Source organism: Euprymna scolopes, chromosome 2 (genome assembly GCF_053919585.1).
Source record: "Euprymna scolopes isolate OS-2025 chromosome 2, ASM5391958v1, whole genome shotgun sequence".
NCBI lineage: Eukaryota > Metazoa > Mollusca > Cephalopoda > Sepiida > Sepiolidae > Euprymna > Euprymna scolopes.
The window spans coordinates 73,235,086-73,252,385 of NC_136483.1; the positions used below are offsets into that span (position 1 = coordinate 73,235,086).

The 17,300-nt window shown below is 34.3% G+C and overlaps 1 protein-coding gene across 2 annotated transcripts in view; it reads right to left on the reverse strand.

Annotated features, from left to right (window-relative positions):
• The window catches only part of LOC145292343 (BICD family-like cargo adapter 1), a 371,843-nt gene that overhangs the window by 91,247 nt on the left and 263,296 nt on the right, over positions 1-17,300 (reverse strand). For both annotated transcript variants that reach the window (XM_080138677.1, XM_080138682.1), the window contains exons 4-5: positions 10,105-10,251; positions 5,024-5,209 (exon numbers count right to left, since the gene is read on the reverse strand). In XM_080138677.1, coding sequence (XP_079994803.1) covers positions 5,024-5,209; positions 10,105-10,251 — 333 coding nt within the window. The remainder of the gene's footprint in view (positions 1-5,023; positions 5,210-10,104; positions 10,252-17,300) is intronic.

Below are 17,300 nucleotides of genomic sequence, written 5' to 3' on the forward strand. Positions count from 1 at the left end.
ATAGTCTTTCAAAAGTTAAAAAAATATTAAAAAGTGAATAAATTTTGTGATAAAGCTGAAATGAATCTCAAAACTAACAGTTATTTACAAAATGAAGGTCAAGATGCAGTTTACCACTCCAACGTCTATGATAGCAGATGGAGACTTTATTGTCTCTGTCAAATGAATCCATTATAAATGATGTTGCTGAAGAGTCCAATCATATAAATTATAACAATCAGATGTTTGTATCGCTTGCACGCACTCAAGTTTAGTGGAAATAATAAAGGCAAATTTGAATTTAAAAACTTGCTATCACAATTCCATAACTGCATCTGCTTTGTAAGAGCTCAGAAAAAACTAAATCGTCTCATTTAAAGAGCTATTTAATGGATCATGTTAAACACCTAATTTATAATCTTACTTTGGAAGATAGTAATTATGAAGTAGCAATAACCTTGTTGATTCAAGAATTCCTGGACCTATATTTTATCTCCAATGAAATTTTCAACCAATTATTATATGCATTCCCTAAGTATGATCCCAATTTAAAAAATGTTAAACAATTTTTATCTGAAATGAGGGTTGAACTAAGAATATTGTATGATTTGGATTTTTTTAACGAAAATTTCCCAGGTTTTAAACTTGTCAACCACTTTCCTGAACTTACCAAGCATTCACCAGAAAGAGTTAGTACACAAAGTTTGCAACAATTACTCAACAAGATATTTATGATAACAACTATTAGGCCATTAAAATTTTGGTAAAAAAAAACACCATTAAAAGATATTTATGACAACTTCTATGAGGCCATTAAAATTTTGGTAAAAAAAACACTATTAAAAAGAATTATAATCCCTAAAACCTGAACTTTAATGGAAAATAAAAAGAATCTACAAGTGTAGAAAAAAAATGTTTCTGCATTGGAAAAGAGCAGATAAACTTCTTGCATGTTGCAAACTTTGTACAACAGAAGATCATTCCATGAGTGACAGACTCACGGTACCAATCATTCTTCAGAAAGGAACAAAGTTGGCATTAATGACTTGACAATGAGAAATATTTACAGCAACTTAGTGATTCTAATGAATAACGACTTTGACATAAATTTCAAAATAAGAGAAATTATCAGCTATTTGCTTAATAAATATAACGATATCAAAAGGTCACAATCGTTTAATATCCAAATATTTTTTATAATACTAAAATAATTTGTAATATTCTTCCATAATAAAATAAAAATTTATAATAGCAAAATAATTTGCAATGTGATTTAATACTAAAGTAATGGCTTACAAATTTCAGAGTACAATATTTGCATAAAGTGTGCAACATAAAATAAATTTGTGGAATAAATTTGGTAATGAATTGTAATTCATTCTCTGGTAAAATAAAAAAATCAGAAAATCTATAGAAAATCATCATTATCTTCAGTTTATTGTTATTTTGTATGCAGGCATGTGTTGGACAGCTTTTCATAATTGACGTCTAAAATAATCTATTTCTGACCAGAACTTTACACTCGACCACCACCACAATAATAATAATAATAATAATAATAATTAGTTTAACATCTGTTTTACATGCTAGCATGAGTTGGTCGGCTTTTATAAATTGATTTTAAACTAACCAGTTATCCTTCTTTCTTCTTCTTTCGTCTAACAGCTGTTTTATATGTTGGCATATGTTGGATAGCTTTTAGAGATTGACTTCCAAACGAACCTACCTCTGACTAGATCTTTATTATTTATCTTTAATAATAATAATAATAATAATAATAATAATAATAATAATAATAATATTTGGTTTAACATTTGTTTCACATGCCAGCATCTGAAACAAATGTTAAACCAAATATTATTATTATTATTATTATTATTATTATCATTATTATTATATTATTATCATTATTATAATCTGCTCTTTTCTTATGCAGAAACATTCTTTCTACACTTATAGATTCTTTTTTTTCCCCCATTCACATAGTTTAAAGTTCAGGTAGGTATTGTAATTCTTTTTAATGGTGTTGGACGATTTTTCGAAATTGACTTTGAAACTAGCATATCTCTGTCCAGGTTTCTGTTTATCCCAATTTCTCTCATATTCTTTCTTATCTCTTCTTTCCATGTTTTCTTTTGTCCCCTGTAAACTGACCATGCTACCTCAACTGTTCTACAGCTACTAACCCAAGCACTCTCATCCATTCTTTCAACTTGACCCTGTAAGTCTTCTGTTCTGCACACACCTCTTTCTATACTGTCAAGATATATTCCTAATTTCGTTTGTATCTATCATATCATTTACATATCCTCAACCCTCACTGGTCAGTTTCACTTCCATACATCTTCGAACTACACACACATTCCTGATAAACTGACTCTTGGTCAACAGTGATGACAGTTTGCTGGCTAGTAATGACAGAAATTCCCTGAAGTTATTCTGTCCATTTCTATCTCTTGCAATCACACTAGCACCTGCTACACCCTGTGCTTCCAATTGTATCACAAAACTTAACTGACAATAAATTTCGAAATATGATTTTGTTTCCTGTATAACTAAATATGCAATCATTAGAGGGAATAATAGCTGATTAATAAATCCTATCTCTAATATGGAAAGTGATGGTGGTCTAGTGGTTAACAACATGAACTGACAACCTGGATGTCTCAAGTTCAAATCCAGTTCGTTCCACAAAAATCACTTCCACTTAGGATGTTGGCAACCTTCAGGTGATCCCTCCTGTAATCTCCGATGTCTTTCTAGAAATAATTCTGACTAGAAAAATAACAGGGAAACCGATGCCAACAATAGAGTCTTCATATTCATACGATATGATTATGAGCTCTGATATAATGGGTTCTATAAAATGTTTACCATTTATATATTTTCATACCTAATTGATTTTAGGGTATTTTTATATTTATATTTATATTTATTTTTATATTTATTTTATTTTATATTTACTTTTATTTTTATATTTATTTTTTATTTATTTTTAAATTTATATTTATTTTATATTTATTTTTATATCTATATTTAATTTGTATTTATATTTATATTTATATTATATTTGTATTTATTTTTATATTTATATTATATTTGTATTTATTTTTATATTTATATTTATATTACATTTACTTTTATATTACATTTACTTTTATATTATATTTACTTTTATATTATATTTACTTTTATATTATATTTACTTTTATATTATATTTACTTTTATATTATATTTATTTTATATTTATTTTTATTTTTATATTTATTTTGAATTTGCAATGTACCCATTAATAAATTGTTGTTAACAGGAATCCTCATTAACGAGATACATTATCACCAAACATTTTCTTTGCATACATCAGAACACAATCTATTTTGTATTACCTGCCTCAAAGACTTTGTTTCTCATCACTTTATTTAGACGACTGATTGATCTGGAAGTCCAGCAAACATACTTTATCAGGCCATCTTATTGGTTCAAGGTGTTCCACATCTGGATGGATATTACCCTAATGAGTAGTCATCCCTCAGCATGAAACACTGTTTGGATTAGCTAAACTTCTCTAGGCAGAGAAATCAAATTCTGGATGGTCAAACTCCAAGTTAGATGTATTTCCCATTTTTTTGGTTGACCCTCTACTCTCAGTTAAATCAGTTTACCAAACAAGACACAGTGTCACTTGGACATAAGGGGATACTATTTGGAATCAAATCTACAGAGACACTATGTATGGAGTTGAGCAGTGAGATGTCTATTCACATTACACTTGAACTTCTGCATGTCACTACAATCAGGGAAGCAGGAAACTGGGAGGGAATTCCAAAATCTAACAGTTCAAGGAAAATAAGTATTAAAGTAGAAATCTTTCTGACATTTATGGATAGAGGTGGGATTTTGTTCCTTGTTTGGTTAGTCGAGAGTATTTTTGACGAGAAGGTACAAGAGCTTGGAGTTCGTTGGAGCATATTCCATTAAAATACCTGTAATACCAGTGATACAACATTTCAGTGATGAGACAGGGGTTGGAGTTTGGTTGATAGCGCAGGACCTATTAGGTTGGAAACTCTCTTTTAGACTCTGTTGTCTAGGAGTGAGAGATTAGTGATAGATGCACCAGCCTAGATGTGGCAACAATACTCCAAGCATGGGTAAATGGTGGCTTTGTAGAGACATAGGATACTCTTAGGTGGGAGTAATTTTATAGCGATTTGCATGCATTGCAAATATGCAACCTGATAAGCATGCGGTCTTCACATGCTTACACATCTTTTCTCTTCATCCTTTCATCATTCCTTCGATATGGGATCACAAAATGCACATAGAATTTCAAAATACTGTCATTTTTTCTATCTATTTGACACACTCAAGACTATAAAATACTACTTGTAATACACATTTATTGTTAATCTCATCTTTCATTCAATATGGTTTGAAGTGAGAACTAGCCTATTTTCGTTGAAATCTACCCATTCAATATACATGTGGTATTGTAATGCTTCACCTTTGACCATTTGTAGTATAAATCACTTGTTGAATGTCTTTATCTTTTTCAGAGTTATGTTCGTTTAGTCTGCAATCATGCATTTGGTCTTTAAACAATTTATTTTCAAATCTAATTTGACTGCTTTTGACCTTTTGACAAAGAAATACTCATCATCCTTGCTGGAGTCACTAATAGTTACAGTGTTAGCAAAATAACTCAGATTTGATATTATGTGTCCAGCAATCGAAAATTTATTTTTGACTTCAAGAGCAATGCAAAAAAAAAAAAAAAAGAAAAAAAGAATAGCTGATATGCATCGGTGAAAAATCTTATATAGTTGAGCTGCTTATTAAAAAGGCTGTAATGTCATTAGAATAATTCAGGTTTGGTATGCCCACTAAATTGAAAATCCTGATTTTTCATCAATTTTCTACTTTAAGAAAATTGCAGCAGTTGCAATGCCGAAAAGAATAATATTGGTACAAATGTTGTATAGTCAAGCTGCTTGTTAAAAAGAAATGCCAATATAAAAAGGAAACGGAAAAAAGAAACATTACCTGCGTGGCCCCAGCAGATGTGTCTTTGTCACTGTCCACAGAAGCACTTGATAATTCATTGAAGAGGGTCTGGCTGGGCGGTTCTGTACTGCTGTAGGACGAACGCTGAGATAAATTTTCAATCTGGACTTGCAGTTGATGGTTTACTTCTTGTAATTCATAAATTTCTCGACCTTGGCTTCGAATCTATTAATAATAAAACCAAATTCTATTATTAAATGTTCAAAAACGTAAGAAGTTGTAAAAATAAAGAAGCTGTTCTTTTAAGAAGCATTGTTTTCATATTTGAAATTTAAACATTAGAAACTGTTAACAATGCAACTTTAGTCACATTACGTTTTTTTATCCGAAATGAGAGATATATTAAGCAGCAGACTTTTTGATCCATAAAAAAGAGGAACAAGTTATAGCCTGTTAACTTGGGAGTTCTTTATGCCAAACTGATGGTTGAATATGGTAAAATTTGTGCTAATTTTTGGATTAGATACTAATCCATATTAATCCCTAACTGTGTATTGAACGAATACCATAATACTTAGTTTGATGCACCTTATCATAACAAAGGTTCATACAAAATTTAGACAGAATAAAATAAATCTATCTATCTATCTATCTATCTATCTAGCTACTGTTATATTAAAGGTTTGTGTGTGTGTGGGGGGGGAGTTTGTCTTCTATCGATTTGAAAATGGCTGGGCTGATTTTTATGAAATTTTCACACAAAAGTTCTTTATGTGCCTGGCAGTGTTCTTAGATAGTTTTTTTTTTTTATTGGAATGTCTTTGATAAGTATTGATAATCGAAATAATCTGATGATAGAAGGAACAGGCGATTTTGACCAAAGTACACAGCTTAACATTACAAGTTACTTTTCCAACCGGTTTCCCTGACCAGGAAGAACAACATGCATCAATTTTAGATGTTTTTGACCACAGTTCCTGATGATTGTATAACAAAAGCTGACAGCTCACTTGGGAACGCTAATCATGCAGTGATAATGGTTGAAATTGCCCTAAACTCTACAGCTAAAACTGAAGAGCCAGTGCTCAAAACAACGAGATATTATAAAAAGGCTGACTGGGAAGCCATCAGAGATCTTATCAGAGATGCCCCATGGGGAAATATTTTTTCTCTTCCTGCTGAACAGTGTGCAAATGAGACCACTGAATGGTTCAAAACTGCAATCGAAGCGCATGTTCCCATGCGGAAATTCTATAGCAAGCCCCACTCTCCCCAATGGTTTACTTCGACTTGCACAACTGCCATTGCTCAAAGGCAGCATGCATACCACAGATTTAACCGACATAAGTCCAGTTCAAACAGACAGAAGTACATAGAAGCTAGAAGTAACGTTAAGAAAGAAATAGCGACAGCTAAGAGAGAATTTACGGAAACCACTAAAAAACGCATTGAAGCACAAAAACTAGGAACTCGTGACTTCTGGAAAATCTACAACAGTGTAGTAAATAATGGGCAATCAACAATTCCCCCACTAATCAACAATCACGAGGTTGTTTGCTCAGCAACCGAAAAGGCTAACATGCTTGTCAGTCGGTTTGCCTCAAACTCCACACTGGACCCTTCCAACCACTCCCTACCTGAATTTCCTATGTGGACAGACGCCACGGTAGACGACCTGACAATCACCCCTGCTCAGGTGCATGCTATCATAAAAAACCTTGACACTTCAAAAGCATGTGGACCCGATCTCATCCCAGCTGTGCTATTAAAAAAGTGCTCAGCCGAAGTAGCTCCAGTTCTCTCCAAACTCTACAACAAATGCCTTAATGAATCTTGCTTTCCGGGCTGTTGGAAAACTGCTTCTGTGGTACCAGTATTCAAGAATTCTGGCGAAAGAACTGACCCAATAAATTATCGCCCTATTAGCCTCCTCCCACTTTTTGCCAAAATATTTGAGACCTTAATTAACTATGCTCTAGTCCATCACCTTACAGATGCTAAACTTCTGACTGACCAACAATATGGATTAAGACAAGCTCGTTCCACAGCAGACATCTTAACTGTAATCTCTGAACATATATACCATTCACTGGACAAAGCGGGAGAGGGCAGAGTGGTAGCTCTAGATATATCTAAGGCTTTTGACAGGGTATGGCATGAGGGTCTCCTCAGGAAGATTAGATCATACGGTATCACTGGTAGAATACTTAACATAATTAAATCCTTCTTAGATAAGAGAAAAATCCAGGTTGTCCTTGACGGTCGTACATCTAAACAATATGATATAAATGCGGGAGTGCCCCAGGGGTCTATCCTTGGACCTCTACTGTTCCTGATATTCATAAATGACCTCCCCGACAAAATTGCCTCTGAGATGGGTATATATGTTGATGACACCACACTCTATAACAGGCACGACAGGAAAACAAATGAACATATATCTAAAGAAATGGCAGAAACACTAGAGGATGACCTCCAATCAGTAGTGGAATGGGGACAAAAATGGATGGTCACGTTCAATGCCGCCAAGACTGAACTAGTTTCATTCAATAATTACAAGAAACCTTCTCTACCACCTATAGCAATGGCCAACGACTCTTTATCTGAGAGTACGTCTTTCAAGCTCCTTTGCCTAACGTTCACAGGAAACATGAGTTGGAACAATTACATCGAGGGCATTGCAAGGAGGGTGGGCTCTCTCTACCGTGCTAGAAAACTACTAACACCCGAAAGTATCCTGTACCTCTATAAGGCAACCATTCGCCCATGTATGGAGTATTGCTGTCATATTTGGGCTGGTGCATCGGCTACTAGTCTCTCGCTCCTTGACAAGGTTCAAAAGAGAGTCGCAAATCTGATAGGCCCTAAACTGGCATCAAAGCTTCAGCCTCTGTCCCATCGACGAAACATTGCATCCCTCTGCCTGTTCTACAAGTATTTTAGTGGTGAATGCTCTGATGAACTGCAAGCACTTGTGCCCCCACGACGTGAACACCCTCGACAAACCCGACAAGCTGCAAAATCCCACCCCCACACTATAGAGATCCCTAGATGTAAAAGATCTTTCTACTCCAGTAGTTTCTTCCCCAGAACCGCTAGACTTTGGAATTCCATTCCAGGTCACTGCTTCCCCAACTGTACTGGCATGCAGAAGTTCAAGTGCAACGTGAACCGACATCTTGCGGCCAAAATCCCTACATAGTACCCCAGTAGTTGTTTCCCCTGATAGTAGCCCCCTACACCAAAGTGGCAATGTGCCTTGTTTGGGGTGAAAATGTAATTAAAAAAAAAAAAAAAAAAGAAGCTTTATTACCAGACAAGCTGAAAGGCTCAACATGAAATCAACAGTAGGTTCTTTGATATGCCAGGAACATGTTCAAAATGATTGTTTCTTTGTAAAACTCAATTTCACAATCATACTTGAACTTTTCATTTTAAACTTAAATTCAAGCCATCATCACTGCACAAGCAGTAAGGCCAGGTATATAAAATCAACAGTAGGTTCTTTGATATGGCAGGGCCACATTTGAAATGATTGTTGTTTCTGTATAGAGTACAACTGAAATATGATACTTAATATTTGCATTTTAAACTTTAATTGAAGCCATTATATATAAAAAATAATTTTATAAAATTAATAGTAGGTTCTATACAGTGCAATGTAGACTACAATGTATTGTGAACTAAATCACTGCGAGAGGCATGGGAGCTTCCTTCAGGTGCACCAGGATGGGTCCCCAACTAGAGCAGACAATCAATCAATTTGATTGAAAAAAAGGGCGATTTCACTGATTTTGATGACAATAAAAATATGGGAGTATGAAACATTCATTGATCATCATTCAATCCTGGGCAACGTTAGGTCACTCTGCTAGTATAATATAGCTAGTTCTCTATTTCTGAAAAAGGATTTTTCCCAAAAATTTGAATAAAAATCATTACTTAAATTGCATTGTTAATGGCTTCTATTTTTTTTTTAATGGAGATTGCTCAAGACAAAGCATGAAGTCAATAAATATTATATGGATAGATTTTAGCACAGAAAACAATTATTCCCCCTTTTTCAGAAACATGGTTCATGGAATGCAAAGACTAAAGGACAAAATAAGGGAAGTGAGTTACAAGCAAGTAAGTAAAGTAGATCCACTTTCTATTGTCCTACTTGTTCAAACAAATATAAGATTATAAATTTTTGGTTAAAAATTACGACATGAAAAAAAGCTCAAATAATATAAACAACTTATGTGACATGAGCAGAATTATTCGGAGTATTCTCAAATTTGAATGAGAAATCTAGCTCATAACAGGGGAGATGCTGTTCACAGCATCCTTTTTAAGTGGATGATACCCGCTTCTCTATCCTATCGCCTCTTTCTCACAGAAGATACGTTATTAGCCTTTTTCTACTCTATTTTCATGGCAGCTCTTTGACTGAGGTTCAATCAAGCTTAAATTGTTAGTTTTCTAAGTGCATCGTTGGTAGTTTTAACCATACAAACAGATGGGAAAGGTGACTTTCCTTTATGTAATGGACTAGCATGACAATCTGTGGGCAGAGACAATAAATTAGAAGGATTAAAAAGTGTTAGTAACAACATTCTTTTAAAACTTTTCTCTCTCTATCTCTTTCTTTACCTCTCTATCCTCCTCACTTCTGTCTCTCATATTTATATACATTAAAAAAATATATTTTCAAATGTCAAGGTAAAAAGTACCATTTTCCACGAAAGGTTGATAGAAAAACAATCACTCTAAATTATCCCCTCTTCTCCTCTAAATTATTTTGTTTCTGTTGACTCCTAAAAGAATGAACGTTGCAAACTAAATATGTAAATATTCTGTCCAGGGCAATGCTGAAAAAAGAATATACCAGCTTTGTGGGTGTATCTTGTGTTGTTTCAGACTTTTATATACAAACAGACAACTACTCTTTATATATCATAAGAAGACTACAAGATGATCCTAAATAAGAACTTTATTCTCCATTCCCACAAAAAAATTAAAAACAACTTTAGAATTTGAATTTATTATTAGATATTTAGTTAATTAACTAAAAAGCATATTTGAACAATGAATAAGAGATAAGTGTTTCGATTTAGGTACAAAGATTTAATACTTACTTGTTGTTCTTGATCAAACTTTTGCTTTTCAAGCATCAATATCCGATCATGAGATTCTTCCAAACTGCACGCATAAGAATCTCGTTCTTCAGTGAGAATCACAATTTTTTTGTCTAATTCAGATTTTCTTTCATTTAGTTCCTGAATCTGAAACAAAAACAAAACAAAAAAAAAAAACAAACTATAAAACTGAAGAATGTGAAGGTGTTGCAGAGAATTCAAGCGAATCCTTTAAGCATATTGAATGCTGCTAAGGATTCTGTGAATAATGTACAGACACAGCAGCCTAGAACGAAAAATGGCCACTGAGTTCCTAGAATGTGTCTAACAAGTCTTGTAAATGATATTTATGACAATGATTTCATGCGGACTGAAGAAATAACAATATTTCAATTTGTCAGGAAGCTGTGTGGCAATTTCCAAATTATTCAATGAATTGCCAAGCATCGGTTAATAGCTAATTCTTGGAGGTGTGAAAAATAATTTACCATGTACATTGAACTATTATTCAGTCAATTAATGGTTGGAGATGGAAATATAAAATGGATTTTGTCATTCAATTGGATTTTGTCATTCAATACAAAAAAAAAAATTTTTTTTTTGAGTGAAGCAAACTTTTCTTATGAAAAATTATCTTTATAATTTATATCTGTGAAGTAAGGATTTCTTTTAGTTTTACATAAAACTTGAACTCAGCAGCCATTTTTCTCTTGGCTACTATGTCTATAAATTACTGAATCCATGTATTATTTGTAAAGAATGCATGTGATAAAAGACAATATAAAAAACTGTGGTTAACAAAGACATTTATTAATAGTTTGTCTTAAACTATAAAAATAATCTATAATATAAATCTCCCGTCTGTTTGCATGTATGTATGTATGTATGTGTGTATGTATGTATGTATGTATGTACTTCTCGCAAAAACTTTTAACAGAGGCGAGAGATTTTCATGAGATCAGTATCATTTTGAAGCTCGACCCTTCAGACGACAAATATCGAAAAATTGGCCAAAAACATTAATTCCTTCACCCTCAACTGGGCACTTTTCTACAGGGAGGAGTCACTTTTTTCGCCTATATTTTCGAAAGTCATTGCCTCTTTTTGATTGTCTAGCTTAATTTAAACCTACGTCACTTCAGGTTTGGCGATGGGCACAACAGCAAACACATCACGTTTTTTTCCACTTTCTTTTCCTCCTTCATGGTATGAGTTCGAGCCTGCCTGCGAACTACCACTTGTTTTTTTTGCGCTCGCAATTTTCCTTTTTTTTGTTCAACCAACACCCTTATACACACCTCCACTTTCTTTTCCGCCTTCACATCACGGGTTCAAGCCTGTCTGCCTACTACAATTTTTTTTTTTTGCTCAACACACACTTCCAAACACCCGGCTAGTATAGAAATAAAGCATGTATACATAGATTATAGAGACACCTGAGAAGGATCATGAAGATTAAATGGAGTGACTACGTTTCAAATGTGGAAGTTCTCAGGAGAGCAAACCTAGACAGCGGGGAAGCTACCCTTGCTACTATGCAACTACAATGGATTAGGTACATTGTCAGAATGGAAGACAAATCCCAAAGATGATCTTCTTCGAGGAACTGGAAAATGGAACCCGCAAGGTAAGATGTCAGAAGCTTCACTACAAAGATGTAACAAAGCGGCACCTGGAGGCGATGAACATCAATGTTGAGAGTTGGGAGGAACAAGCCAAAGAAAGGAGTAATTGGCGGAACAGTCTCCACAAAGGGGAAGAAGAAATAGAGAGAAAGATTGGAAAAGCCTTAGAGCTGAGACACTATCGATGACACAACCCCAGCACCCACATATGCGGTGTATGTGACCGGACGTTTCACACAGAAAGAGGACTACGCCAACACCAAAGGATAAAGCACTGAGGCCCTGACTAATCATCATCAAGACTAACGGACTGCATGATGATGATAATGATGATGATGATGATGACATTAAATACATTGTTCCCATACAGATAAAATGCACAAGTCATTGCTAATGAAGGTAAAAGGGTATATGTGCTAAGCACAAAAGCAAAACCTACAGATATTGTCAAGATTTGTTGCCCCCCCCACCCTTGGGGAGAGGCGCCACTTATCAAGGCCAGAAGGCCACTCAAGGCTAAGAATTAATGAATGTAAGATGGTAGTTTAGTAATTGTTAATGGTGTAAATTGTGTAGAATTTGATTATTTATGGGGATGGCTCAACTAGAACCTGTTTGAAGGCTACCATGCTGTATTCAATTGAGAAGCAGGCCAGCTGAACAGTGTTCCACAGGCAGACAGTTCTAGGAAAGAAGCTTTGTTGATGGAATCTGCATTTAGATTTAGGCTCTTTTTAACTTCTGGTTTCTGTTCTGCAGAAGGGACGATGGTGACAGGCAAGATATGGTTCTTCTGATTAATTATTATCTTCTTCTCAGATAACGTGACCCCCCCCCCCCGCCTCCTTCCTCATGTTAAGAATGCCTTTCTTGTCGCTTGACCATGTCTAATTATCCAGCCAAATGGGCGACAGAATCCAGAAATAAAAAAAGAGCAGGCAATCTTGACTATAACCAAACTTAAATTATTCCTGTAATGTCTTTGTCGACATGCCTCAAGACAGTTTATTTGGTCTTTGTTTTGATTATTAAAAAACGAATCAGTCTTAATTCTTGCCTGTGTGTTCATATAAAAATTGTCAATGAAATTTGAGGATCCTCTTTATTACCAGAAGGGCTCTAAAGCTATCATTTTTTTTTTTATTAAAGGGCAAACTCTAGATAAAGACGTTCTTTCACTAATACTAAGAACACAACCCTTATTTATTATTTCAGAAAGTCACTGAATAGTGTCAGAGTATTGTAAATTTAAAATAAAGTAGCACACAAATTATAGAAAAAGACATTTGTTTATATGGCCATATTGTTCGCTTTAAAATACGACAGAAGGATATTAAAAAAAGATTTTGAAGTCAAATTTATGTATGGGTGGCAGTGATTTTCATTTAAGAAATTAACTTTTGGTGTAATAAAAGTTAATTTCTTTGTGAACATATAAGACCTATAGAATAAAAAAAAAATGCTGAACACAAAAAAACAAAATAAGTATAAGTTTTTTAGGGTTAATATTAGTGTTAAGAAGATTAATTGGAATCAGCATTGGAAATCGAAAAAAAATCAGAACTTCTTTGAGGTATCAGAATTGGTATCAGAAAAAGTTATGCCTATTTTCTGATACCAAAGACGATTCTTTTATTGTTTTTCGTTTAAAACTTAATATTTATGAATTGTATTAATGATAAATATTTATTGATTTTAAACTACAACTAAAATCTAATACTGTAAGTGTACTTTACGGTAGCAAAACTATATGCACATATTACATGCCCCCCCCCCCCATCAAAAAAAAAAAAAAAAAAATCTATATTTAGAAATTTAAAAAGAATTGGAATCGGTAATTGTAGCAGAATCAGGAATTTAGAATAGAATCGGTAATCATATTGGAATCAGGAAAAATATTGGAATCACCAGTTACCATACTCATTTATGGTATTATTTGAAGAGGCCATTTATTAGTACTTAGACATCTGGTATTACTATTTTATGTAAATACACATTTCCATGTTTTTTTTTTTTGTTAATAAACATTGTTTTATATTTTTGTAAGTGGTTGTTTAGTTATTCTTTTAATAATCACCGTTGGTGAAACATTATAAAAAAGTTTTGATGTTAAAAGAGAGAAGAATAATAAAAAAAAATTAAATAAAAAGAATAGACAAAACAAAAGTTGCAATTTTATTTTTTTGTTAAAGCAAACTTATTTGAATTAAAAGATGCTGCTGCTGCTGCTTGAATGTGCACATTTTTTATGATGAATAACAAATTGTTGGAAATATGTCATACATCATCCGCCATGACTATACAATCCGTACAGCTACACATTTACAAAACACAGCTGTTTAACCTGATATTATGATACGAGGCAAGAGGAAAAAACTAGCAACCCTGGTTAAACTCAGTCTCCGTAATGATGCCATGATAAACAGAGTTAACACGAAGAAGAGAACTAAATACCAAGGTTTTACGACATAAGAAACTGAAACCTATGACATACAAACAAACTGAAACCTATGACATACAAACAAACTGAAACCTATGACATACAAACAAACTGAAACCTATGACATACAAACAAACTGAAACCTATGACATACAAACAAAATGAAACCTATGACATACAAACAAACTGAAACCTATGACATACAAACAAACTGAAACCTATGACATACAAACAAAATGAAACCTATGACATACAAACAAACTGAAACCTATGACATACAAACAAACTGAAACCTACAGAAGATTTCAATTATTCCCATAATCATAGGGGCCACAGAGTTCATGAAAAACAAAACAAAACAAAAACTTAAAAACCACTTGATAAATATACTCTGTGAACCAAGGGAGATACAAAAAATGCACTTAAAAGGTCACATCTTAGAATGTAATTTAATAACAGGTGAATATCTGGCATCCGGTAGGATACCCCATCCCCAACAAAAAACGAAGAGAAATGAAAACATGAAAGAAAAAAGAAAAGAGTAAACAAACATTTAATTAAAAACTAATTAAAAAAAAAATTTCTTCACACGAAAACAATTTATTTTCATATTATTAGAAACTGGCAGGGTTACTAGCGTTGTCCAGGACAACAAAATAGAAAAGCGTCTGTAACATTTTCCTTTTAAAATTTTTGTCTTTTTACCTGACCTTCAGACTTTCCCGTCTCTTTATATCTCTCCATCTGTGTCTATGGCTTACTTTTCTTTTCTTTCTTTACCTCTCTATTTTTCTCTCTGTACCTTTCCCAGTGACTGCCCCTCTTTTACACCCTGGCAACTAGTTCAATATAATAGAAAAAAAAAAGCTGATCAACTTCGGGCCTAAAAAGTGGTGACTCCCTGGTAAAATAAAAAAATTAAAAAATAAATTAAAAAAAAAACAAAAAAACCCCTACAGTTTGACCTAATTTCAGTGTTGTTTTTGCAACTATTTGTAAGAAGAGTGAAAATAAGGGTTATTTTTACCATAACTAAGTCAATATCACACTGAATCGGATAATACAACATTTGTAAGCGTATCCCTTATAGTTTTTGACTTTTAACCTGATACATAGATGAATTTACTTTATATATAAGATAACAACGGTCCCACAGCTTTTAGTAGCACACATAAGTTGACGTTCCAATCTCGACAATCAGTCTGACAGAAACTGAGCAATTTTGATGGTCTTTTTGCTGTTTAACTGATGCAAAATGTTCTGTGTAGCCCTAGGATGTCCAGCCTCCCAGGTTTCAGGAGAAGCAAGTTTATCGCTTGTTGTCTGAGGTGCCCTCACCAGGGAATGCTGATGGGGCTACTCAGACTTACTTTTGCAGGGTCAGAGTGCTCCTCCTTTGGGGCGGAGGGTGGGTGCTGGCTCTTTTTCCCACCTTCTGCTCTTGTGTCACACCCTCTCACGGTGGGAGAGTGATAAATACTGGTCTCTCAACTTTTTGGCTAGGAACAAAGTGTAGTATCTGCTCTGATGCTGCACTTTGCACTTTGTCTTTTCTGCACTCAGTTTGTTAGAAGTTCTAGATGGAGGCAATTTTTATTTTTGTTCCAATCCAGATTGGCCCTTTTGGGGGGGAAAACTGGATTTTACCCACATTAAAAAACGATCTTATGGCTAACTCTGCCCTCGCGTAGAGAAAAATAAATAGGAACAGCAGTAATTGTAATGCAAATATCATCGCAGAAAATGGCCACCCTTTGTATTTGGTTGCCAAACAATGTCAAGTACTTCACAAGGCAAAAAAAAAAAAAAAAAAAAACTTAGAATTCCTGTTATTTGGTTCTGTTTGACCAACTTTCTCTTTTGACTCACACGGACCAAGAAAACAAAAGTGCCCACTGACCTGGACGCGTGTGCTGCAAAAAAAGGTCAAATACAGAGCACGAAGTTTTTCTCTCATCGTTAACCGGTGGTTTTAAAAAGTGGCTTCACTGCACAACGTCTAAAACCGAGTTTAACTGAATTTTCCTAAGAACTCAATTTAAACATTCTTTATTTTTTTTTTTGTTTTGGTTGCTTTTTTTCTTCCTTTTCTTCTTTAAATCAAGTGAACAAAAACGCATTCCAGTTGTATCATCGTCGTCGAAAATCCATTAGATGAGATTATTGTTTACAAGCCCGAGTAACAAAAAAAAAAAAAAAAAGGTTGGTAATTTGTGGTAATGTATTTGTGAACTAATGACGCAAACTCATCATAGAGATTACGTAAACCTTGCGTGATCACAAGACTAGGAAGAGGGTGGGGGAGCTGCAGGTGTCCTCAAGTGAGAGTAGATGGTACAGTGCAATTAAACAAACAAACAAACAAACAAAAAAAAAATCCACAGGTACACACCTTAAGAAAGGTTCAACTCTACCAGACAGATGACTCCCCCCTCTAACCACATCAAGTGCAAAGCAGAAGTACATGGTCAACAGTTTTTTTCTTTCAAACAACCCTTTCTTTGGTAAAACTTGCGGAGAACGCTCTGTGACTGTTGATGACTGAAACCCAATACGTGATCTATACTGCTTTGCACAGATAGAGCACAGAAAGACAGGATTTGGGTTTTTATGGTGAGTGGCTCATATTTTCCACAGAATGGGTGGGTGAACCTCAGCTATTTCTCAGTCAACAGGGAAAATGCCGTTTCAGAAATGGCTAGACTTGACTTTGGTGTCAAGGGAAAACCTCTGGCTGAGTTTATTTTGATAGTTAACCAGATTATTTACACCATGTTGCTAAGGTTGGATCATTCCACTGCACCAGAAAGTACATGACTTGATGCAATTCTCTACCTACATAACTCATATATGTCCTAAGATGGAGTACTGCTGCCGCATCTGAAGAGGTGCCACTCAAATCACCCTCTCTTGCCTTGACAAAATACAAAATCAATTTCAAAATCTAGAGAGAAATGATCTCCTCGTTCTTACAGCCCTTTTCTCACAGAAGAGATCTTGCTATACTCTATCGTCACTTTCATGAAAATTGTTTGATTGAGCACCAATCTGTTTTTCCCTATAAGTCATTCACAGTAAGAATTCGTCTTTCTACCACAACTACAAAAGTCTTTCTTTTCTTCCTTCATGTG